The sequence below is a fragment of the Lagenorhynchus albirostris genome, chromosome 5, assembly GCF_949774975.1.
Source record: "Lagenorhynchus albirostris chromosome 5, mLagAlb1.1, whole genome shotgun sequence".
Taxonomy (NCBI): domain Eukaryota; kingdom Metazoa; phylum Chordata; class Mammalia; order Artiodactyla; family Delphinidae; genus Lagenorhynchus; species Lagenorhynchus albirostris.
Window position 1 is genome coordinate 61,524,228 of NC_083099.1, and position 26,479 is coordinate 61,550,706.

At 36.2% G+C, this 26,479-nt stretch overlaps 1 protein-coding gene across 10 annotated transcripts in view; it reads left to right on the forward strand.

Moving 5' to 3' along the window:
* Window positions 1–26,479, forward strand: part of ATP11B (ATPase phospholipid transporting 11B (putative)) — a 134,084-nt gene that overhangs the window by 46,339 nt on the left and 61,266 nt on the right. For all 10 annotated transcript variants that reach the window (XR_009540683.1, XR_009540682.1, XM_060150073.1 and 7 more), the window contains 11 exons: window positions 2,069–2,133; window positions 4,643–4,724; window positions 6,548–6,698; window positions 7,795–7,992; window positions 16,812–17,054; window positions 18,057–18,232; window positions 18,730–18,798; window positions 20,344–20,417; window positions 20,491–20,594; window positions 23,436–23,617; window positions 25,112–25,315. Coding sequence is in view for 8 of the 10 variants with exons in the window: in XM_060150073.1 (XP_060006056.1) it covers window positions 2,069–2,133; window positions 4,643–4,724; window positions 6,548–6,698; window positions 7,795–7,992; window positions 16,812–17,054; window positions 18,057–18,232; window positions 18,730–18,798; window positions 20,344–20,417; window positions 20,491–20,594; window positions 23,436–23,617; window positions 25,112–25,315 (1,548 nt within the window). In the remaining 2 variants the exon portion in view is untranslated. The remainder of the gene's footprint in view (window positions 1–2,068; window positions 2,134–4,642; window positions 4,725–6,547; window positions 6,699–7,794; window positions 7,993–16,811; window positions 17,055–18,056; window positions 18,233–18,729; window positions 18,799–20,343; window positions 20,418–20,490; window positions 20,595–23,435; window positions 23,618–25,111; window positions 25,316–26,479) is intronic.

Consider the following 26,479-nt stretch of genomic DNA (forward strand, 5'->3'; position numbering starts at 1 on the left):
ATCAAGTATATCCATATCCCATATCATGGGAAAGGGTTAATTTAAAAACATTTAGCATTTCATCTTCTAGTAATTTCTAGCAGCAGCAGATGAGATGAGGATGAAGCAAATGCCAGGAAATGACATCAAAAACATTTAGTAAGATTATTTGTGTACTCATATTTCTTTGTCTGATATATTGGGTAGTAACATAAAGGAATCATAGTGGTCCCTATCCAGATCCTTACACATCTAAACGTACCACCACATAAGTCTCTAATACAAAAAATGTCTTATGTAATGTTTAACAAATAAAAATATTATGGTCTTCTTCACTTCAAGATCATTCCTTACAAACTAGAGTATTTATTGGCCAGTAACTTCTTATATACTCTTCTGATTGGTTATTTGGTTGGTTGGTTGTTTTGATTTGTTTTCCCTCAATATTCAGGTTAATTTCTGGTACCTACATGAAAGGCTTTGGCTCATTTCAAAGATTTTCTGATAGGGTGAGATTACATTGTTACTCATGACCACAAAGCTGAATTTAGAAAAAACCTCGGAATCAGCCCTTGAACTTCTAGTTAACTTAGCACTCCACCTCTTTTCTGGAGACGTTCAATTTATACTGACTGCATGAAATAAGTCACTAACATAAAGAGTTGAGAATTTTTAAAAATGAAATCCTCAAGACAAGCTACCAAAAATATGCATCAGCATGGATTCACACTTTTAATAAAAGTCAATACAGGAGCACGTTCAATAAACTGTAACAAGGTCTTTTTAAGTGTAGGACCCCTGCTGAATAACAGTGACTGGGTTTTATTTTGATTTCTACAGTGACATATTGGGATGCATGTGTGGATACGTAGTATGGATTGCATTAAGATATTGTGGCTGGTAAAGGAAAAGATCAATTATGTTACCTTAGCAGGTAGAATGGTTTTTAAAAAAAAAAAGAGCCATGTTCTTTGCTAAAGCAACCAGAGTGAACTGATGAATTATCTTTTAATTTGAAGCTTTCTATCATTATATCCCAATTTTATATGCCAACATGAGCTCAAAGTTTTTCTATTCATTGCTGGAACCAAAACCAAGTAGAAAAGAGCTATAATATGGCTCCTGAATAATTGATTTTGGAATATCCATTCAGGGTGCTCCAGATACGACTATATAATAAAACCATACTTGTTAACCATAGCCCAAACACCTGGCCCCCCACCGACTGTGTTCATTGGATTATTTTTTTTACAGTGTTTAGGTTTGCAGACCTCTTCAGAATTGGTTCAGATTCTGTTTGATTTGGATAACTGTGTATGTATATTTCAGAAAAGCCTTATGATAAGGAATATCAACAAAATAAAGGCTTTTTTACTTATCCATACCAGAGTCTTATCATTTGCTATCACTAAGAAAATACAATTTTCCTTTCTAGTTATTTCTTTTCGTTTTATATCTCCTTTATGGAGAGAAATTCAAACAGCAAGAAGACCTGTGCTCCAGGAAGTATGCAATGCAAGTAGTCAAGTTGTAGTGTTGATCTTGCCTAGAAAAAGTACTAACTCACTTACTATGTTATCTTCTATAACCTAGTATAATTTTAATTGTGCAGAACTCATGCAGTTATATACAAATCATACTACAATTTATGTTTATTTTGCATTTTATTCTTCACACAACCTGTTTACACTGCATTTTAATTCTGTATTTTCCCTTTGAAAAATGTTAATTGATTTTGCTCAGAATTTTATCTTGTGTAAAACATTTTAAAATCATTGCTTAATTTTTGGTTTTGTTGAGTTTTATGTTTAAACTTCTGAAACAAGTGGCTTTGTGATTTTATCTACAGGTATAGTCTTATTTCTGAGCCATTGATCTTAAAATGACTGAAATGCTAAGGCAGATATTGGTTGTTATGGTAACTAGCATCATGATTGACCTCGACAGCTTTACAGTAGCAGAGATTTTGGTTTTATATGAAAGCATTGTTATAAGTATAGCTGAAGTACCTTCTGTCTGTTAAAGATGCCATTTTAAAATTTAATTGAAATTTTAATATATTCAATGATTTTGGTTATTTTTTCCCTAGACCTCTGGGGCCAGAGAGTCTCTTGCTTCGTGGAGCCAGATTAAAAAACACAAAAGAAATTTTTGGTTTGTATATATTGAAAATTTTAAATTATAGATTCGTTTTGATGCTTTATATGAAGTATTTTTAAAAGCACAGTATTTGTGGTCTTTTGGTTAGATAATGTATTGTCTATGATAATTTTCTTTCAAAGATTGTATTAATATAATTTTGTGTTATATTTTTTGTTAATTCCTATTTTTGAGTAATAGGTTAGAACCTTGCTCTTATATTTTCTTCGTGAATACTCCATGCTAAGATAATTCTGGCACTTCTGTTAATGGTGTTGAGAACTATATACTCTGACACCTTGGTGCAGTAAACCACTTGTATAAAATTCCATTATGATTATTCGTAGATTGGATTGTTAAAACTGCTGACTCATTTGTTCATCTGTTTATTCATTCAATGAATTCTTATTGATCTGTGACTATATAACAGATACTGTTGGAACATACACTGACTGGATCAAAAGGATGAATAAATAGTGCTCTTGCATTGTCGAGCTAAACTAATTCATTATGCTCTGAGTCAACTCTAGGTAAATTGTGAAGTCAGTGATAACCTGTAGCTGTCAACTGGCTCCTCGCCTTTCAGGAATGGCCCGTCATATTCTGGCCAGCTTGTGTTATTCACTGAATATTTACAGCTTTTGAGCTCTTCTTCCTCAGTCTCTTCTTTCCTGTTAACTGTACTGTATCTTATCTCTCAGTATTAGGCTCTCTGATAAAGAATTCCATATATTTTTAAAAAAGGAATATAACTAGTATGGCAAAAATGTGGAGAAACTGGAACCCTCATACATTGCTGGTGGGAGTGTAGAATGTTGCAGCTGCTGTGGAAAATAGTTTGGCAATTCCTCAATAAGTTAAACATAGAATTACTGTATCACTCAGCAATTCTGCTTCTAGCTATATACCCTAAAGAATTGAAGAAGACAGGTGCTCAAACAAAGGCTTGTATGAGAATGTTCATAGCAGCACTGTTCACAATAGCCAAAGGGTAGAAACTGCCCAAATGTCTACCAACTAATGAATGGATAAACAAAGTGTAGGATATCCAAGTAATGGAATATTATTCATCCATAAGAAATGAAGTACTGATATATGCTACAACATATATAAACTTTGAAAACATTATGCTTAGTGAACGAAGTCAAACACAAAAGGCCACATATTGTATGATTCCATTTATACTTAAAATACCCAAAACAGGCAAATTCATAGAGACAGAAAGTAGATTAGTGGTTCCCAGCATCTGGGGAGTGGAGGGGAATTGGGAATGATTGTTTAATGGGTACAGGATTTTTTTGGCGGGGGGGGGGGCGGGTGATGAAATATTCTCAACTTAGATAGGATGGTTGCACAACATTGTGAATGTAACTAAGTGCCACTGAATTGTATTAAAAAGGCAAACTGTATGTTATGTGTATTTTACCACAATTTTAAAAAGGGGACCATAGTAAAGTTTTAATGGCAGAAGCCAGAGAAAACCTCCAGGGCTTTTAGGCCCTCTCGTGTAATGCTGTATTTTAACACCTCTCTAGCAGTAACACCTTTCACACTCAATTTAGGAAACGTGTATTTGAATGCCTTTAAATGGGTCTGCTATTGTTTTCCTCAGCACCACCTCTCTGTGTTGTACCATTTTGTCTCATTTCTCACATTTCTATAATTTTGGTGCCCTTTATCATTTGAGTTGTAATCCCTGCCTTGGAAGGATAATTCCAATAGTGAAAATTCCAATTATTGATCGTCTTTCTGTTTCTAGGCATTTTGCTAATCTGCCACACAACTCTCATACCAGTTTTATTAGGTATTTTTCCCATTTAAAGATGGGGAAATTGAGACTCAGAAAGATTAGATAACTTACTCAAGGTCACAGAACTGATAAGTGGCAGAGCTAGCCTTCAAACCAAGCTCTAACTCCAAAGTTTTTAAATAAGACTGGTCCTACCCCAGTTTTAGTCCCCTTATTACTGTCATTCTCATCTCAGTCATTCACGTAGGCACATATTTTTAAAATAGCACTTTCCTTGTGTTTATTTCATTTACTCTGACATTCCATATTATCTTTCCAGTGCTTATGAGATTATGTCTAGACTCCAGATTCTGGCATTCAAGGTCTTTCAAACTGACGCCAATCCATTGTTACAGCCTAACAGAAAGCGCTTTTCTATTTGTCTTTGTTAACACTGTTTGCTCTGTCTGTAATGGCCTTCCCTGCCTTCTTTATCTTTCCGAATTCTTTCCTCCATCAATTCCAACTCAAATAATACCTCTTTCATTCAGATATCCCAGTTATAATTCAGGAACAGAACCCACATGCCTTCCTCATTCAACCGGTTGAATGACTGGAATTTCCCAAAATTGCACTTGGAAAGCCTTTTAAAAAAAACTCCAGAAAGACTTAAAGGAAAGCCAAATTCTGACAACTCTCAGATGATACAGTTTCTTAGATTTTCTTTCGTGCTAGTGAGTACATTTCTTTTGTGAAACATGGTAGAGGATTATCTTAAGACTGTTTGTTTTGCAGGTGTTGCTGTGTATACTGGAATGGAAACTAAGATGGCATTAAATTACAAGAGCAAATCACAGAAACGATCTGCAGTAGAAAAGTAAGAAAACTATTTTCATTTATTTACACATAAATAGGACTTTTAAAAAATTAATTTATTTTCTTGCACTGGGTCTTAGTTGAAGCAGGCAGGTCCTTAGTTGTCGCTTGAGGGCTCCTTAGTTGCAACATGTGAACTCTTAGTTGTGGCATGCATGTGGGATCTAGTTCCCTGACCAGGGATCAAACCCAGGCCCCCTGCATTGGGAGCGCAGAGTCTTAACCACTGAGCTACCATGGAAGTCCCAATATTACTATTGCTATGTATATTATTCTATATGTAGAAAATATGTATATAAAAATATATATTTCAAGTCAACAAACGATGGTATCCTTGAAGATAGGGATGGTTTCTCATTTTTATTTATTTAATTTTAATTTATTGAAATATAGTTGACGTAAAATATTATGTTAGTTTCAGGTGTAGTACATAGTGATTTGACATTTGCATACATTATGAAATGTTGACCACAGTAAGTCTAGTAATTGTCTGGCCCCATACAAAGTTATTGCAATAATATTGACCATATTCCTTATGCTGTATATTACATTCTCGTGGCTTACTTATTTTATAACCCAAGGTTTATGCCTCTTAATCCCTTTCACCTATTTTACCCATCCCCCCCATACCAGCAAGCAACCACCTATTTGTATCTATGAGTCTGTTTTCATTTTGTTTTGTTTTTTAATTTTTTTAATTTTTATTTATTTATTTTTTTGATGTGGACCATTTTTGAAAGTCTTTATTGAATTCGTTACAATGTTGCTTCTGTTTTATGTTTTTGGATTTTTTAAGGCATGTGGGATCTTAGCGTCCCAACCAGGGACTGTGTGTGTGTTCTTAGCTCCCTGACCAGGGATCGAACCCACACCCCCTGCATTGGAAAGCAGAGTCTTAACCACTGGACCACCAGGGAAGTCCCTGTTTTGTTATTCTAGATTCCACATATAAGTGAGATCATACGGTATTTGTCTTTTTCTGTCTGACTTAGCATAATAACCTCTAGATTCATCCATGTTGTCACAGATGGCAAGATTTCAATTTTTCCCCCCCCAAAGAAAAGACTTTTGGGAGTCTCCCTGCCTAATGGGAGACTTAGGTAGGTTTATTGGCTGAGGGGAAGTACCAACATAGAGGGTGTACCAGTGAGCTACTGCCACCAAATTGCTGCATCATAAACTGTCCTACAACTCATTCACTTCCATTCATTGTCACAGATGAGTGGATTGGCTGAGGGTCAGCTGAGCTCTGCTGAGAGGAGCTGGGATGACTCAGCGTTGCCTCTCATGTCTCTCTTCTTCCTGGGACACGCTAATGCAGAAATGTGCTCTTCTTTTTTTTTTAAAACAAAATTATTTATTTATTTATTTTTGGCTGCATTGGGTCTTCATTGCTGTGTGCAGGCTTTCTCTAGTTGTGGCTCGCGGGCTCTAGAGCGCAGGCTCAGTAGTTGTGGCACATGTGGGCTTAGTTGCTCCGCAGCATGAGGGATCTTCCCAGACCAGGGCTCAAACCCATGTCCCTGCGTTGGCAGGTGGATTCTTAACCACTGCACCACCAGAGAAGCCCACTATAAGCATTTTGAACAGTAGTTAACTATAGTAAATATGCTTGTAATCTTATGTATCTGTTCTTTTATTTCTAGTAAATGGATTGAATTGAATGGTCATTTCTTAAAAACATAGACTGTGTCCTTTAAATAGCTACCGTTATATCTTATATATTGATATTTAGTATCTTATTTAATACCAATGTTAATTTCCAAACAAATGAGTATAGTAACATATAATTGATACATTTTATATTCTCTTTCTTCATTTCAGGTCAATGAATACATTTTTGATAATTTATCTAATAATTCTTATTTCTGAAGCCATCATCAGTACTATCTTGAAATATACATGGCAAGCTGAAGAAAAATGGGATGAACCTTGGTATAACCAAAAAACAGAACATCAAAGAAATAGTAGTAAGGTACTTCATGGTGTTCTTGACTCTGTTACAAAGAAAATTTTATTCTTTGGAAATTTTATTTCTTTTAATGCTTTGGTAGTGACTTCTGATAGGAGTGACCACTGTCATCCCTAAAACTATCACTATTGAAGGGTGACAAAAGGTTATTGCATGTGAAGAGTAGCCAGCATGTTTGTACTGGTATGCTTTTTACATTTTACAGCATAAGCAGTTATATTCCCTATGGCATGACTTGAATAATTAAAAGAGATCACAGACATTTAAGTCATCTGTATTGGCATTCCACTTCAGTAATACAAATTGAAATTTTTATTCTACTTACTGTATGTAAATAGAATTTTCACTTCTATCAGAATAATTCAAGGAGTCTTACTGTCAATATATTGGTGGTATGAAGTAAATACGAATTATGTCATAAAAAGTTTTAAACTGAGTAAATATGGACTACCAGGAGAAGTTAACGTGCAGTTTTGGTAAATTGTTCTCCAAATTTCACTTTAGATTAAAGTGCAAATATTGGAAGATAAGTTTGAATGTCAAGAGACCAAAAAGCAGATAATCACAGGAACATATTTTCAGTATCATTTACAATTAGGTATTTTATCTTTTACAGAACATATTTTAAAATGTGGAACTGCTATGCCATTGAAGTAGGCTATTCCTGTGTAATCTGTAATTGAGAGTTTTAATTTCTAGCAGTTCTAGCCTAGCAATTATTTTACATTTTTAAAATTACCGTCAGTTTTTAGTTATCTGTGATTTTGATGTGTAGAAATAGAATGGTAAGTATGCTACAGAGGTTCTAATTATAATTTTGTCATAAGTAATTTCAGTCACACCAGGCTTTTCTGGTAGCTTCTAAAAAGTAACAAATTAAGTAATTTGGTTCTAACCTTTCTTCTTTTAATTTGTTCAAGATTCTAATGAGCAATAAAATAACCAAAGGAAATCTGTTAAAAAGACAATTCAGTAAATGAATTTCATTTCATGAGACTTTTCTGCTTCAGAATATAGTTGATGGTCTGTTGAGATATGAAACTATCCGATAATTTCCTTCATATTTTTGTCTTATCAAGCAATCATTTTTTTCCCCTAGATTCTGAAATTTATTTCAGACTTCCTTGCTTTTTTGGTACTCTACAATTTCATCATTCCAATTTCATTATATGTGACAGTTGAAATGCAGAAATTTCTTGGATCATTTTTTATTGGCTGGGATCTTGATCTCTATCATGAAGAATCAGATCAGAAAGCTCAAGTCAATACTTCTGATCTGAATGAAGAACTTGGACAGGTAAAAATGATCCGTTTTTTTTCTAATTTGTTATTTTTATCAAAATAATAAGTGTACAAAGACTAATAAAACTAAATATTACAAGGCTTATACCAAAAAACAGCCACACTTTCTTTGCTCCACACCTAATTTCTTGTTTCCCATTTTGGAATCTTAAGCTGTTTTTTTCATTACTTAGCACTGTATTTCTATATAGTGTTCTTTCTTGATTTTTAAATTTGAGACATTATTTACTATGGAATCTAAACATATAATACTACACTACTCCTTCCACACGCATACCCAGACATATACCAACTTTGCCTCCCCATGACACCCCAGTATTGTTAAATCACAATTTGGGATTTAATAAATATTCATTTACATTATTAGGACTGCTTTGGTATTATTTACTAATTCCTTGTTCTCTTTGTAATACTATACTTACATTTTTATTTCTTATGTATTTTGGTTTTGCTGGAGTTAATTGCTCTGTTTTTTATTTGCTTAATTTTCATTTACCACAAACAAATCTCTGACAAGTATATGAACCATCTCTCCACGTATTCAAACACACCAGGTAATCTAGGATTTCCTTTCTCTTTCTTGTTATCTCGCTGACTTTCTGTTTTGAAGCCTTTTATTTTTCTGCTTCAATTTGGACTTCTTTCTGGGCCTGCTTCTCTGCTGTCACCGTGGGCTTGCTTTTCCATCACCCTAGAACTTCCTTTGTCTCCCACCCGTTTTGGATTTCCTGTCTTCTGGATCCCATGTCTTCCCACCTGTTGATTATTCTCTTATTTTTGTGGAACACATCTAATAACTTCTTGAAAAAGGATGCATAACAGGGAAATACTTTGAAACTTCGCATGTCTGAAAATATCTTTATTCCCTTCTTACACTTGATTAGTAATTTAGCTGGGTAGGGACTTCACTGGTGGTCCAGTGGTAAGGGATCTGCCTTGCAGTGCAGGGGACGCGGCTTTGATCCCTGGTCAGGGAACTAAGATCCCACATGCCGCAGGGCAACTAAGATCCCACGTGCAGCAACTACTGAGCTCGCACACTCCAGCGAGGAGCCCGCACACTCCAACGAGGAGCCCGCGCACCGTAATGAAAGATCCTGCATGCTTCAACGAGGATCCCATGTGCTGCAGATAAGACCCAACACAGCCCCCCAAAAAATAAAATATTAATAAAATAAATAAATAATAAACAAATCTTAAAAAAAATAATTTATCTGGGTAACACATGCCAGGTTGGAAATTATTTTTCCTCAAAATTTCAAAAGCATTTCTTCATTTATTTCTAGCTTCCAGTGTTTTTTTTAGAAATCCAATGCCATTCTGATTCTCAGTTCTTTATGTGTGATCTGTTGTTTTATCTCTGGAAGTGTTTAGTGTTTTAGGATCTTCCCTTTATTCAATGAATCTGAAATTTTATGATATACCTTGGTGTGAGTCTTTTTTTTTTTCTTTCATTGGGCAATAAACTCTGTGAGCCCTTTTTGCCTGGAAACACAAGTCCTTCAGTTCTAGGAATTTTTCTTATATTATTTCTTTGGTAAAGTGTCTTTTTATGTTTTATGGGATTTTCTTTTGAAATTTATTATTTTGGATGTCAGATCATTTATCTTGACTCTCTGATTTCTTTGACTTTCAATTTTAATTTCTCTGTTTTTATAATCTTTTTGGGAGAATTCATGAACTTTATCTTTCCACCTATCTTTTTTTTTGCATTGTTTTTTATACTGCAGATTCTTATTAGTCATCAATTTTATACACATCAGTGTATACATGTCAATCCCAATCGCCCAATTCAGCACACCACCATCCCCACCATCCCCCATGGCGGTTTTCCTCACTTGGTGTCCATATGTCTGTTCTCTACATCTGTGTCTCAACTTCTGCCCTGCAAACTGGCTCATCTGTACCATTTTTCTAGGTTCCACATACATGCATTAATAAACGATCTTTGTTTTTCTCTTTCTGACTTACTTCACTCTGTATGACACTCTCTAGATCCATCCACGTCTCAACAAATGACTCAATTTCGTTCCTTCTTATGACTCAGTAATATTCCATTGTATATATGTACCACATCTTCTTTATTCATTCATCTGTCGATGGGCGTTTAGGTTGCTTCCATGACCTGGCTGTTGTAAATAGTGCTGCAGTGAACATTGGGGTGCATGTGTCTTTTTGAATTATGGTTTTCTCTGGGTATATACCCAGTAGTGGGATTGCTGGATCATATGGTAAATCTATTTTTACTTTTTTAAGGAACCTCCATATTGTTCTCCATAGTGGCTGTATCAATTTACATTCCCACCAACAGTGCAAGAGGGTTCCCTTTTCTCCACACCCTCTCCAGCATTTGTTGTTTGTAGATTTTCTGATGATGCCCATTCTAACTGGTGTGAGGTGATGCCTCATTGAAGTTTTGATTTGCATTTCTCTAATAATTAGTGATGTTGAACAGCTTTTCATGTGCTTCTTGGCCATCTGCATGTCTTCTTTGGAGAAATGTCTATTTAGGTCTTCTGCCCATTTTTGGATTGGGTTGTTTGTTTCTTTAACATTGAGCTGCATGAGCTGTTTATATATTTTGGGGATTAATCCTTTGTCTGTTGATTCGTTTGCAAATATTTTCTCCCATTCTGAGGGTTGTCTTTTCGTATTTATGGTTTTCTTTGCTGTGCAAAAGCTTTGACGTTTCATTAGGTCCCATTTGTTTATTTTTGTTTTTATTTCCATTACTCTAGGAGGTGGATCAAAAAAGATCTTGCTGTGATTTATGTCAGAGAGTGTTCTTCCTATGTCTTCCTCTATAGTGTCGGGTCTTACATTTACGTCTCGAATCCATTTTGAGTTTATTTTTGTGTGTGGTGTTAGGAAGTGTTCTAATTTCATTCTTTTACATGTAGCTGTCCAGTTTTCCCAGCACCACTTACTGAAGAGACTGTCTTTTCTCCATCATATATCTTTGCCTCCTTTGTTATAGATTAGTTGACCATAGTTGCGTGGGTTTATCTCTGGGCTTTCTATCCTGTTCCATTGATCTGTATTTCTGTTTTTGTGCCAGTACCATATCGTCTTGATTACTGTAGCTCTGTAGTATAGTCTGAGGTCAGGGAGTCTGATTCCTCCAGCTCCGTTTTTTCCCCTCAAGACTGCTTTGGCTATTCGGGGTCTTTTGTGTCTCCATACAAATTTTAAGATGATTTGTTCTAGTTCCGTAAAAAGTGCCATTGGTAATTTGATAGGGATTGCATTGAATCTGTAGATTGCTTTGGGTAGTAGAGTCATTTTCACTATTGATTCTTCCAGTCCAAGAACATGCTATATCTCTCCATCTGTTGGTATCATCTTTAATTTCTTTCATCAGTGTCTTATAGTTTTCTGTATACAGGTCTTTTGTCTCCCTAGGTAGGTTTATTCCTAGATATTTTATTCTTTTTGTTGCAGTGGTAAATGGGGGTGTTTCCATAATTTCTCTTTCAGATTTTTCATCATTAGTGTATACGAATGCAAGAGATTTCTGTGCATTAATTTGTATCCTGCAACTTTACCAAATTTATTGATGAGCTCTAGTATTTTTCTGGTAGCATTTTTAGGATTCTGTATTTATAGTCTCATGTCATCTGCAGACAGTGACAGTTTTACTTCTTCTTTTCCAATTTGTATTCCTTTTATTTCTTTTTCTTCTCTGATTGCCATGGTTAGGACTTCCAAAACTATGTTGAATAATAGTGGTGAGAGTGGACATCCTTGTCTCGTTCTTGATCTTAGAGGAAATGCTTTCAGTTTTTCACCATTGAGAATGATGTTTTCTGTGGGTTTGTCATATATGGCCTTTATTAGTTGAGGTAGGTTCCCTCTATGCCCACTTTCGGGAGAGTTTTTATCATAAATGGGTGTTGAATTTTGTCAAAAGCTTTTTCTGCATCTACTGAGATGATCATGGTTTTTGTTCTTCAGTTTGTTAATATGGTGTATCCCATTGATTGATTTGCGTATATTGAAGAATCCTTGCATCCCTGGGATAAATCCCACGTGATCGTGGTGTATGATCCTTTTAATGTGTTGTTGGATTCTGTTTGCTGGTATTTTGTTAGGATTTTTGCATCTATATTTATCAGTGATATTGGTCTGTAATTTTCTTTTTTTGTGGTATCTTTGTTTGGTTTTCATATCAGGGTGATGGTGGCCTCGTAGAATGAGTTTGGGAGTGCTCCTTCCTCTGCAGTTTTTTGGAAAAGTATGAGAAGGATGGATGTTAACTCTTCTCTAAACGTTTGATAGAATTCACCTGTGAAGCCGTCTGGTCCTGGACTTTGGTTTGTTGGAAGATTTTTTTTTTTTTTTCGGTACGTGGGCCTCTCACTATTGTGGCCTCTCCTGTTGCAGAGCACAGGCTCCAAACGCGCAGGCTCAGCGGCCATAGCTCACGGTCCCAGCCGCTCTGTGGCATGGGATCTTCCCGGACCGGGGCACGAACCCTTATCCCCGGCATCGGCAGGCGGACTCTCAACCACTGTGCCATCAGGGAAGCCCATGTTGGAAGACTTTTAATCACAGTTTCAATTTCATTACTTGTGATTGGTCTGTGCATATTTTCTGTTTCTTCCTGGTTCAGTCTTGGAAGGTTATACCTTTCTAAGAATTTGTCCATTTCTTCCAGGTTGTCCATTTTATTGGCATAGAGTTGCTTGTAGTAGTCTCTTAGGATGCTTTGTATTTCTGTGGTGTCTGTTGTAACTTCTCCTTTTTCATTTCTAATTTTATTGATCTGAGTCCTCTCCCTCTTTTTCTTGATGAGTCTGGCTAATGGTTTATCGATTTTGTTTATCTTCTCAAAGAACCAGCTTTTAGTTTTATTGGATCTTTGCTATTGTTTTCTTTGTTTCTATTTCATTTATTTCTGCTCTGATTTTTATTATTTCTTTCCTTCTGCTAACTCTGGGTTTTGTTTGTTCTTCTTTCTCTAGTTCCTTTGGGTGTAAGGTTAGATTGTTTACTTGAGATTTTTCTTGTTTCTTGAGGTTGGCTTTTATAGCTATAAACTTCCTTCTTAGAACTGCTTTTGCTGCATCCCATAGGTTTTGGATCGTCGTGTTTTCATTGTCATTTGTCTGTAGGTATTTTTTGATTTCCTCTTTGATTTCTTCAGTAATCTCTTGGTTATTTAGTAACGTATTGTTTAGCCTCAATGTGTTTGTGTTTTTTACGTTTTTTTCCCCTGTAATTCATTTCTAATCTCATAGTGTTGTGGTCAGAAAAGATGCTTGATATGATTTCAATTTTCTTAAGTTTACTGAGGCTTGCTTTGTGACCCAATATGTGATCTATCCTGGAGAATGTTCATGCGCACTTGAGAAGAAAGTGTAATCTGCTATTTTTGGATGGAATGTCCTATAAATATCAATTAATGCTATCTGGTCTTTTGTGTCATTTAAAGCTTCTGTTTCCTTATTTATTTTCATTTTGGATCATCTGCCCATTGGTGTAAGTGAGGTGTTAAAGTCCCCCACTATTATTGTGTTACTGTCGATTTTCTCTTTTATAGCTGTTAGCAGTTGCCTTATGTATTGAGGTGCTCCTATGTTGGGTGCATATATATTTGTAATGTTATATCTTCTTCTTGGATCGATACCTTGATCATTATGTAGTGTCCTTCCTTGTCTCTTGTAACATTATTTTAAAGTCTATTTATCTGATATGAGTATTGATATACCAGCTTTCTTTTGGTTTCCATTTGCATGGAATATCTTTTTACATCCCCTCACTTTCAGTCTGTATGTGTCCCTAGGTCTGAAGTGCGTCTTTTGTAGACAGGCATATATACGGGTCTTGTTTTTGTATCCATTCAGCAAGCCTGTGTCTTTTGGTTGGAGCATTGAATCCATTCATGTTTAAGGTAATTATCGATATGTGTGTTCCTCTGACCATTTTCTGAATTGTTTTGGGTTTGTTTTTGTAGGTCCTTTTCTTCTCTTTTGTTTCCCGCTTAGAGAAGTTCCTTTAGCATTTGTTGTAAAGCTGGTTTGGTGGTGCTGAATTGTCTTAGCTTTTGCTTATTTGTAAAGCTTTTGATTTCTCCATCGAATCTGAATGAGATCCTTGCTGGGTAGAGTAATCTTGGCTGTAGGTTCTTCCCTTTCATCACTTTAAGCAGATCATGCCACTCCCTTCTGGCTTATAGAGTTTCTGCTGAGAAATCAGCTGTTAACCTTATGGTAGTTCCCTTGTATGTTATTTGTCGTTTTTCCCTTGCTGCTTTTGATAATTTTTCTTTGTCTTTAATTTTTGCCAATTTGATTACTATGTGCCTCGGCGTGTTTCTCCTTGGGTTTATCCTGTATGGGACTCGCTGCGCTTCCTGGACTCGGGTGGCTATTTCCTTTCCCATGTTAGGGAAGTTTTTGACTATAATCTCTTCAGATATTTTCTCTGGTTCTTTCTCTCTCTCTTCTTCTGCGACCCTTATGATGCGAATGTTGTTACGTTTAATGTTGTCCCAGAGGTCTCTTAGGCTGTCTTCATTTCTTTTCATTCTTTTTTCTTTAGTTCTGTTCCACAGCAGTGAATTCCACCATTCTGTCTTCCAGGTCACTTATCTGTTCTTCTGCCTCAGTTATTCTGCTATTGATTCCTTCTAGTGTAGTTTTCATTGTCATTTATTGTATTGTTCATCTCTGTTTGTTTGTTCTTTAATTCTTCTAGGTCTTTGTTAAACATTTCTTGCATCTTCTCGATCTTTGCCTCCATTCTTTTTCTAAGGTCCTGGATCATCTTCACTATCATTATTCTGAAATTTATTTTTGGAAGGTTGCCTATCTACACTTCATTTAGTTGTTTTTCTGGGTTTTTATCTTGTTCCTTCATCTGGTACATAGCCCTCCGCCTTTTCATCTTGTCTTTCTGTGAATGTGGTTTTTTTACACAGGCTGCAGGATTGTAGTTCTTCTTGCTTCTGCCGTCTGCCCTCTGGTTCCACCTATCTTTTGATTTCTTTTATTTGTATTGTAATGTTTTTAATTTCTAATATCCTAGTATATCTGAATGGTCTTTTTTTTTTTTTTTTTTTTGGCCACACAGCTTGCGGGATCTCAGTTCCCCTACTAGGGATCGAACCCATGTCCCCGCAGTGGAAACGCAGAGTCCTAACCACTGCACAGCCAGGGAATTCCCAGAATGGTCGTCTTTTAATTACATCTTATTCTTGTTTCTTGAATATAATCTGTTCTTTCACCTCTTTGAGGATATTAATGACAGTTTCTTTAAAGCCTTCTGCTAGTTGCATTTTCTCAGTTTTTTCCTAGTTCCTTTCTCAGTACATCAGTTCCGCTGTAATGTGACATATGCATTCCTAAAATCACTGTGCTATGCAAAATTACTTAGTAAAAACCACAGGGCTGGGCTTCCCTGGTGGTGCAGTGGTTGGGAGTCCGCCTGCCGATGTAGGGGACACGGGTTCATGCCCCGGTCCGGGAAGATCCCACATGCCGCAGAGTGGCTGGGCCCGTGAGCCATGGCCGCTGAGCCTGCGCATCCGTAAGCCTGTGCTCCGCAACGGGAGAAGGCCACAACGGTGAGAGGCCCGTGTACCGCAAAAAAAAAAAAAAACAAAACACACAGGGCTTATGGGAAAATGGAATTGGGATACAACAAAAACTTTGTCAGTAACACATTTAAAATAAAAAAATAAGGGCCTCCCTGGTGGCGCAGTGGTTGGGGGGTCCGCCTGCCGATGCAGGGGCGCGGGTTCGTGCCCCGGTCCGGGAGGATCCCACATGCTGCAGAGTGGCTGGGCCCGTGAGCCATGGCCGCTGAGCCTGCGCGTCTGGAGCCTGTGTTCCGTAACGGGAGAGGCCACAGTGGTGAGAGAGGCCTGCTTACCGCAAAAAACAACAAAAAAGATAAGAACCTAATGACAACAGGACTTGCTAGATTATTAAGAAATACATAAATACTACAATAAATATGGCACTTTATCTTGAAAATGACCTGAAGTTTTCTTGTGAAAGTGGCCATCAGAAGTATTGCAATTTGTGTGTTATTGTGAAGTATTGGAAGGAAGGTTGTCTGAAAACAGAAGGAAAGTATGATACCAGATGTGAATGGTTATGGCTCATAACACACATGGCGACCTGAAGTAGCTGCTAGCTGTTTGAGGTTTGTATATTTCATGTATACTGGATGCAGTTTTCTGTGTTCACCTAGTGTTTCTCACAGATGAAACTGTTCATAATCAAACGCAAAGTTCATATTATGCTCAAATTGTTCCCTTATATATCAGTCTCATTGTAATAAGTTCTTGTGTTTTCAAGACAGTGTTATCGTGGAACTGCCTGTCATTTGTTTTAGACTCTCTTTGCCTTTTCATGTAAGGGGATATCCTCAAATGAATGCTAATCTTTGGTTTTCTTTACAAGTCCAAAAGTTTTCCCTAGAAAAGCCTGGCAGCCCAGCTGTTTTTGGGGGTTATCCCCAAATATCAGTATTGACTTTTCCTCAGTTTACCCAGAGAGAATAACTGCAGTTCGTATTTCTCCTGCTTGTTCAGCAGAAATTATCAGTCAACTCTACAGATGAACATGAACCTAAAGATGCCACAGACTTCAAAGAGTATATAGATTTTAAATATTTTGTATTACCCTGTTTTGTTTCTGTGGCATCTTTAATTATTTGCTTGTGCTCAGATTATAAGTAAGACTTTTAACATGAGTATATCAATGTTAATAGGTAAACAACTTCAGGAGCCAGAGTACAAAGTTTTTTTGTTTAACATAATGCCCTGAACATAAAGGTTTGTTTTCTTTTGTTTTCTATTTCTAGGTCGAGTATGTGTTTACAGACAAAACTGGTACACTGACCGAAAACGAGATGCAGTTTCGGGAATGTTCAATTAATGGTATAAAATACCAAGAAATCAATGGTAGACTTGTATCTGAAGGACCAACACCAGACTCTTCAGATGGAAACTTATCTTATCTTAGTAGTTTATCCCATCTTAACAACTTATCCCATCTTGCAACCAGTTCCTCTTTCAGAACCAGTCCTGAAAATGAAACTGAACTAGTAAGCAATTTTTAAGTTAATAAATAGGAGTTTCATTTGAAATAGTAATTCTTTGTTAGTTGGTGGGTTGTAGGAGAAAAAGTTTAAGTGTTAGTGGGGCAAGGAATATACATTTGAAATGTTTAGCCTTTGATTCAGCACTGAAAATTTATAGTCATAAGCCAGTTTGTCACTTAATATGCATCTACTTTAGGGAGGGAGGCTCAAGAGGAAGCGGATATGGGGACATGTGTATACGTATGGCTGATTCGCTTTGTTGTGCAACAGAAAGTAACACAGTATTGTGAAGCAATTATACTCCAATAAAGATCTATTAAAAATAAATAAATAAATAAAATGTTCCACTAAAAAAATATATATAGGGCTTCCCTGGTGGCGCAGTGGTTGAGAGTCCGCCTGCCGATGCAGGGGATGTGGGTTTGTGCCCTGGTCCGGGAAGATCCCACATGCCGTGGAGCGGCTGGGTCCGTGAGCCATGGCCGCTGAGCCTGCGCGTCTGGAGCCTATGCTCCGCAGCGGGAGAGGCCACAACAGTGAGAGGCCCACGTACCGCAAAAAAAAAAAAGTGTGTGTGTGTGTGTGTGTGTGTATGCATCTACTTTAGTTCTCTGGGTATTTAAACGGGACTAAGTTAAAGAAAGCCCTTTCTGCCTTGAAATAAAGAGGACTTTGTTAAGGAATAGAGCTTAATAGAGTTTTTGAGATCTCAGTTCTTCCACAAAAGAGTTTTCACCTTTACTTGCAATTTGTTTATGCCTCCTAAAAATATACTCAGATGTTGAAGGGTCATAAGCAAATGTGACATTTTACTCTTGGGATTCAGAAGCAACCAGCTGTTATTTATGCAATTCAAAATTGTAGCACTCTGGTTCTACGTCTTAGTTTATCAAATTATGAGCTGTATTGGCATTTTTTAGAATTTTGTTTCTGGTTTCCTACATGTTCCTACATGTTTTTTGGTATTGGTATATTTTATTATGAATATTAATTATGTTTCTACAGATTAAAGAACATGATCTCTTCTTTAAAGCAGTCAGTCTCTGTCACACTGTGCAGATTAGCAGTGTTCAGACTGATGGAATTGGTGATGGTCCCTGGCAAACCAACCTTGCACCCTCCCAGTTGGAGTACTATGCATCTTCACCAGATGAAAAGGCTCTCGTGGAAGCTGCTGCAAGGTAGTTTAAGTTTAATTTTCAAATCTTCAGAAAAATACCTTTTAAATGAAAATGTGAAAATGCAAGAACATAATTTTAAATTCTCAGACAAAATTGAGAAACATAAAGGTATTTTATTTTATTTTTACACTTTTTTTACACATAAAGGTATTTTATTTATATGTATATTTACACATAAAAGTATTTTAAATGAGAATTTGAAATGTCATTAATTTTGTTGTCAGGCTTGCATTAAGTCATATTTTGAAGAGATCTCTTTAAAAGTCTGGTTACTGTGAAATATGAACAATATAATTTGTGAGAAATACTTGTGTATGTATTGTTTTGGATCTACTGTCATCCTTCAAGTTCTTAAAAATAATCCTATACTCAAAGGAAATAACTTTAAAATACATCTTAAACTTATATTTTAAATGATTTTATTCAAGTTAGTTATATTGTGAATTATAAAATATCATCCTTTAAATCTTATATTTCTTTCTCCTTTTATTCCCTAGATTTGGCATTGTATTTATTGGCAATTCTGGAGAAACTATGGAAGTTAAAACACTTGGAAAACTGGAACGGTAATTTTTTTCTATATTGTAATTTTCTATATATTAAGTGTTTACTATAGAACAGGAATTGGTAAACTATGACCCAGAAACCAGATCTGGCCTACAGCCTGCAAACTAAATTACATTTTTTTTTTTTTTTTTTTGCGGTATGCGGGCCTCTCACTGTTGTGGCCTCTCCCGTTGCGGAGCACAGGCTCCGGACAAGCAGGCTCAGTGGCCATGGCTCAGGAGCCCAGCCGCTCCGCGGTATGTGGGATCTTCCTGGACAAGGGCACGAACCCGCGTCCCCTGCATCGGCAGGCGGACTCTCAACCACTGCACCACCAGGGAAGCCCCCTAAATTACATTTTTAAAGTGTTTTCCAAAGCAAAAAAAATATGCAGCAGAGATCATATATGGTCTTCAAAGCCTAAAGTATTTACTGTCTGGCCCCTTACAGGAAAAGTTTACTGACACCTGCTCTAGAATGATGTCAGTATTACATTGTATCTCATCATGGTAGTAACAGTATAATACTCTGAAACTTTCATCTGTATTTTAGCTTAATGGTTCTTGAATTTACTTATGTGTTTATTTTTACACATTCTTAGGATAATGAGTTTTGTAAATTTCTACTCACTAAATAAAAACTTCCTCATCTTTCCTATGATTTTTATCTTTCAAACATTAAGGAACTGTTGTATTATTTCCAGTATTTCCTCTGTTTGATAAATTAGTCCATTCTTATCACATTCATATCTTTCGTGGTTTTATCATTTCTGATCATATCTCAGCTCCACTTGTGCTTTTCCAGACTATGCTTTTCTGAACTAAATAGTGCCCAGTCTTTGGCTACTTTTATCTGGGAGCCTGTCTAGCTCATTTTATCAACTTATAAACCATTCTACTCAGTGTTTTTCTTTGAGATGTGCCAAAACATTCCATATGTACATCATTGTATAAATTCATCTAGAAGACTTTTCAATCCACACCTGACCCATCCACACAAATTCTTTTACAGCTCCCTAGAGAGGCCTTTGTGTCCCCCAACTGCACACACATGCCCTGTCGTAGGTTCAGAATCACTGCTGTAATGAGCCTCTGTTACTAATGTGAGTGTTCGTATTTCTCAGGTGTGTTTAGGCAGAAAAAAGAGTTGAGAATCAGTCACCTTTTTTAGTGAGGAAAAACATGAAGCTGGGCAGATATGTATTCCATTCCTTGCTGTGCCATTCACATGCTTATTTGACTTAAGGTAAATGAGTGTATCTTTCTGAGTTTAATAGTCCTCACCTGTAAAATGAGATAAGACCTACCTCGTTTGGTTCTCATGGGTATTAAATGATATAAGGTATGTAAAGTACGTGGCATTTGGTAAGTACTTAATAAATGTCAGTTCCTTCTTTTTCTGTCTTGTGTTATTAATGACTCATAATCCATCATCTTGAAAAATGTAACTGAGATTAATTTCTTGTTCTAAATTAACCATTTTATCTTTTATAGGGATTCTTTCCAAATATTCACTTAATATTCAAAAAAGTACAGATTTTGTCTTTCTTATTTTTTCTTCCTTAGGTACAAACTGCTTCATATTCTGGAATTTAATTCAGATCGTAGAAGAATGAGTGTAATTGTTCAGGCACCTTCAGGTAACCAATTTAAATGTTCATGAATTTTTAGTTATGTAATACTAAGAACTTAATAACTCATTTTTCTTTTTAGGTGAGAAACTTTTATTTGTTAAAGGAGCCGAATCATCAGTTCTCCCGGAATGTATAGGTGGAGAAATAGAAAAAACAAGAATTCATGTAGATGAATTTGCTTTGGTAAGTGCAAATTTCTCTAATTTAAAAACCGCTAAAAATATATATATATATGAAAGATTTGGGGTTTCATTTTTGCATTAGTATTTTATCAAAAATTATAGAAATTCTGCAGTTCTGTTACATTATATGTTGGCTCCTCATTCGTTGGTTAAAATTTGACCTTTTTTAACCTGCTAAAATATGTCTTCTCTTTGCACCTAGTACAGCCAGAGTACTTATGGCTACAAGGACCACTCAGATTGCTATACTAAAAAGGGAGGGACTTCCCTGGCAGTCCAGTGGTTAAGACTCCGTGCTTCCATTGTAGGGGGCATGGGTTCCATCGCTGGTCGGGGGATTAAGATCCTGCATGCTGTGCAGCATGACCCCCCCACCAAAAAAAAAAAGAGACGTACAAAAATCCCAAGTATGTGTAGAAACTGGAACCCTGATAACATTGCTGATGGGAATATAAATGATATGGCCACTTCCAAAAATAGTTTTACAATTCCTCATAGAACATAGAGTAATATAGGGTTACTATATACTTGGTAATTTCACTCCTAGGTATACATCCAAGAGAATTGAAAACATACATCTACACAGAAACTTGTACTTAGCAGCTTTATTCCTAATAGCCAAAAAAATGGAAACACGCAAATGTCCATCAACTGATGTGTCATATCCATATATGATATGTGTCATATCCATATAACAAAATGTTATTTGGCCATTAAAAGGAATGAAATACTGATATATGCTACATCATGGATGAACTTTGAAAAGATTGCTAAGTGAAAGAAGCCAGTCACAAAAGGCCACATGTTCCATTTATATGAAATACCCAGAAAAGACAGATTCATAGAGCCAGAAAGCATATTAGTGGTTGCCAGGAGCTGGAGAAAGGGGGGAAGGGGAAGTGTCTGCTAATGAATATGGAATTCCTTTTGGGGGTGACACAAATGTTCTGGAATTAGATAGTAATAACAGTTGCACGACTTTGTGAGTACACTAAAGACCACTGAATTGTACTTTTTAAAGTGAATTATGGTACGTGAATTATGTCCCTCAATAAAAGAATAGGAAAATCTTACAAAAACAAAGTGCCACAATTCATGTGAAGAGGAAACTTATTAAGCAGCTCCGTCTCAGTCTTAGAGCCTCATGAGCTCTCATTTCTGCATTTCTATAAATGCTGCCCACCTGCCTCCTTTACTTACTTATGGTTTCTTTTCTCCCATTACTTTCTATTTGTTTATGGTCTAGTTCATCTACCACGCTGTAATATCCATAAGAACAAAGGCATTGTTTTACTTTTTTGGGGGGGGGCCGGGGACTGCGGTGGGTCCTCGTTGCTGCCTGTGGGCTTTCTCTAGTTGTGGCGAGTGGGGGGCGCTACTCTTCATTGCGGTGCGTGGACTTCTCGTTGCAGTGGCTTCTCTTGTTGCGGAGCACCGGCTCTAGGCTTGCAGGCTTCAGTAGTTGCAACATGTGGTCTCAGTAGTTGCGGAGTGTGAGATCAGTAGTTGTGGTGCACGGGCTTAGTTGCTCCATGGCAAGCAACATCCTAGGAAGATGTGGAATCTTCCTGGATCAGGGATCGAACCCGTGTCCTCTGCATTGGCAGGCAGATTCTTAACCACTGCACCATCAGGGAAGTCCTATTCTACTTTTCTGTCATTTTAATCCAGAAAAATGCTGGCACGTAGTTGGCACTCAATAAATGTTTGTTGTGGAATTAATTAATTTAGTAACTCTCATAGTCTCTTAACTGTTATTTAAGAGAAGCAGGTGTTTATAGGTGTAGGTCATTTGTAAATCAAGGAATGACAACATTTAGAAATCTGCTAAGTAGTGTCATATAGTATTTTAAAACTTTTCCTTTCTGAGTCCTGCTATTAGAACATTTATTTTGGGTTTTTCTGAGGAAAATGTGTTGCAAGAAAAAGAACTTTTGTAAGCTTTCAGATTTAGATACCAACTTCCAAATATTAACACCATAAGAAAAGTTTACACCTGGTAGAATCAGATAATCAAATATATATTCCTAAGTTTTGTGAAATTCCAATTCACCAGTAAAGGTATAATGATACAATTTAAAATCATTCATTCAGTGGCTCTAGAAAGTATTGGTTGGTTGATAATGACCACTTTACAGGCTTCTTTATTTGAAATGTGAATTTGTCATATCATGAACCCTCAGGAAATTATAGTTCCCTTTGCTTAAAAAAAAGTTCTTTTAAAGTAGATAAAAGTGGGGACTTCCCTGCCAGTCCAGTGGTTAAGACTTCACCTTCCAATGCAGGTTCAATCCCTGCTCGGGAAGATCCCACATGCCTTGCGGCCAAAAAACCAAAAAAAACACATAAAACAGAAGCCGTATTGTAACAAATTCGATAAAGACTTTTAAAAAAATTGTCTAAAAAAAATAAATAGATAAAAGTGGAGTTGTAGTGGTTAAAACAGGAGAGAAGAACCTGGGGCTGCCTCTCTCTTGACAATCCTAAAGGTACCATTATAGAACTTTTTGGCTTTCCTGGTAAAACATATTTAAAATCACAGGTAGATCGTCTTTATGATCCTGTCTAGGCTCTAATGTTCTACAATTCAATGACCTTAATTTTTTTGAGCAACTGTTTAGGAACTCATCAAAAATTGCAAGAGCTATGATAATATGTGTCCCATAACTCAGATAACTAGGGTTTTGTGACAGTTTATTTATTTCCTATCACTAGATGATAGTACTTTTTAAATTATTTATAGTTGAATTTTGGTAATGGGGTCCTCAGTTTATTTCAGTGACTTCTTAATTCCCCATTAGTTATCTTTGTTCAATTTTTGTCTTTAATTTTCCTATTTTAGAAAGGGCTAAGAACTCTGTGTATGGCCTATAGAGAGTTTACACCTAAGGAGTATGAGGAAATAGATAGACATTTATTTGAAGCCAGGACTGCCTTGCAGCAACGGGAAGAGAAATTGGCAGATGTCTTCCAGTTCATAGAGAAAGACCTGATATTACTGGGAGCTACAGCAGTAGAAGACAAGTAAGTATCAGACAAATAGGCAATATCATTTTTCTCTCATAAGAATTTTTCTAGCCAAGTGTTTCTAATTTATGACAAATTCTATTTTTTAACATTTTTATACTTAATATATTTAAAATGAAAATAGAGAATTAAAGCCTTAATTTTTCCCAGTCCATATATATAATTTTTGTTCTAGCCAGCTATCTGAAATAGTTGAAAGAATACAGCCATGTATAGTTTTGCCTGTAGTCTGGAGTTTTTAGACTATTCCTCAGTGTTCCATACAAAGATTTTAAGTTCCTGCTTAATTCTCCAGCCTCACCTCTTACCACTGCCCCCTTCCACTTTACATTTCAACAGTACCAAACTGTCTAGTTCTCTGAACGACAGCTATAGTTAAAAGTGTTCTATTTTGTGACTTTTTTCGTTGGCAAGGCTGTGCTTTCTGCCTGGATCATTCTTCCCTTATCCATCTGTGAATACCTATTCATAAACCATAGTTCATATATCACCCCCACTCCAGGAAGACCTTTCCTAACCCCTAATAGTATTAAAAATTCTCTCGTTTGGAAAGCCTCCATGTTTTGTAGGTAGTTCTGTTGTAGTAGTTTTGTAGGCAGTATATTATTTGTTGAAGACTTTCTCCTCTGTTAGCCTATGAATTCCTTGAGGTCTACTTATTCTTTGCCTTTGTTCCCAGCATCTCTCTCCATGTGTGTTTCACAGTTTCTTGAATTAAATTGAATTCTACAAATTAAGCCTATTGTTACGTTTTTCTCTACCCGCTAGATCTAAAGGTGCTTGCATTTTTTAAAATCTAGGGTTTCATTTACTTTTCAGTTGTCCTCATGAGATTTATGAGACTCCCTGAGGTTATATGTAGACCATTATTGTCCACAGTCTGAATTTTGAACTAATGAGGTAAGAGATTTTCTTGCCGAAAAAGGAGAAAATCTTCTAATTTGAAATTTAAGACTTTCTAAGAAAATGAGTTTATGAAGACTATATAGTTAGTTGGTTCTATAAAAATCAGCTTTGAAGATACACTCTTAAAATATGAAGTTGTAGATTTTACATTTAAGTTTACATAGTGCTCCAACATATCAATACCCTGTGAGCTTCAAAAAACCAAATACATTTACAGTAGTATTATCAGTAACCAAAATGAAGGGAAGGAAACTTTACAATTGTGAGAATGCACAAATGTTCTCATTAAGGCAGTATTGACCCAAGCGATCATTTAGTATCTGTCACCTAAAATGCCTCACAACTCTGGAATTCCCATTGTGACAAACGTGTTAGCACACAGTTGTAGATTTTATATTAGCCAGGTGGTCACTAATTTGGTTATTCCTATTTTTTCCCTAATGGAAAAAAATTCAATTATATTACTATACTATAACATCCCTAGGTTAAGGAGTTCGGAATTACCTTACTTTACTTTGTGATTCATACTTTAAATACAGTCAAAAAAATGTTCTCTACTACTAATTTTGTTTCTTTTATTTTCAGACTACAAGATAAAGTTCGAGAAACTATTGAAGCATTGAGAATGGCTGGTATCAAAGTATGGGTACTTACTGGAGATAAACATGAAACAGCTGTTAGTGTGAGTTTGTCATGTGGACATTTTCACAGAACCATGAACATCCTTGAACTTATAAACCAGACGTCAGACAGTGAATGTGCTGAAAAGTTGAGGCAGCTTGCCAGAAGGTAAGAATATAATTATCTGTATCATGGAGTTCAGGGGCCAGCAAGCTATGGCCCATGGGCCCAAATATGGCCTACTGCCTTTTTTACAGCCCATGAGCTCAAAATAATTTTTACATTTTTTAATGGATGAAAAAGAAGTCAAAGAAGAGTAATATTTCATGGTGTGAAAATTACATGAAATTAAAAGTTCGGTGTCTGTAAATAAAGTTTTATTGGAACAGAGCCACATTTGTTCATTTACACATCATCAGTGAAGGCTTTTGCACTATAACAGCACAGTTGAGTAATTGGGACAGAGACCTTATAAAGCACCTTTCTCATTTCTCACTGCTGCTTGATATATACTACAAATCACAGCGACACAATTATAACTTGTTAATGTTTTCCGTGCCACACATTTTGCCGTATGACATTTTAGTATATTTTTATTATCTGTATTTAACCATCATGTCCAAACATGAAAAGAAAAATGGAATTTTAATATCACACTCTTAAAGCATAGTGGAGTGTTGATTATTATCAAATTAGGTGGCAAAGAATTGTGTTTATTATTCAGTGATAATATGCTTTAATATACTGCCTGTTTGAAAAGACATAATCAAAAATGAAATACAAAATCTCATTACAGATGGTTCTTTTGCAATAAAATGTAAAATTTCATTACAGATCAGCATTAACACATGGACATGTGCAATTGATTTTGATGATAGGAAACATGAACTTTGAACCCCAATTAATCAAAATTAATTGGAGTTCTTCCCCCTGCAAAATAAAAAGGTTTCTGTTCTCCTCATTAGTAGACTTCTATTACTTTAAAAATTGTACTTAATTTTTTTTTTTTTCGCGAAAAGGAAAGATTTATTACTTGCAGCAAGTAAGGAGAACACTGGGGATCTTTCCTAAAATAGTGTCTCCCCCAAACAGCAAACTTGGGGAAGTTTTAAGTTAAGGGTACATGCATATTCATGAAGGGGCTTGAGCAGAGGAGAATTCAGCATAGAATTGGGGCCACGATTGATAGAGTCCAAGCTTTAGTTGATTAAAGTCATGTGGGTCAACATCATCATTCCATCCTCCACCTGGGTGCGGGCCTTAGTTCCCGCAGAACTCAAAAGACTGGCCTCAGGACTTAATGAAGCTCGGGTTCTTGATGTCTCATCACAG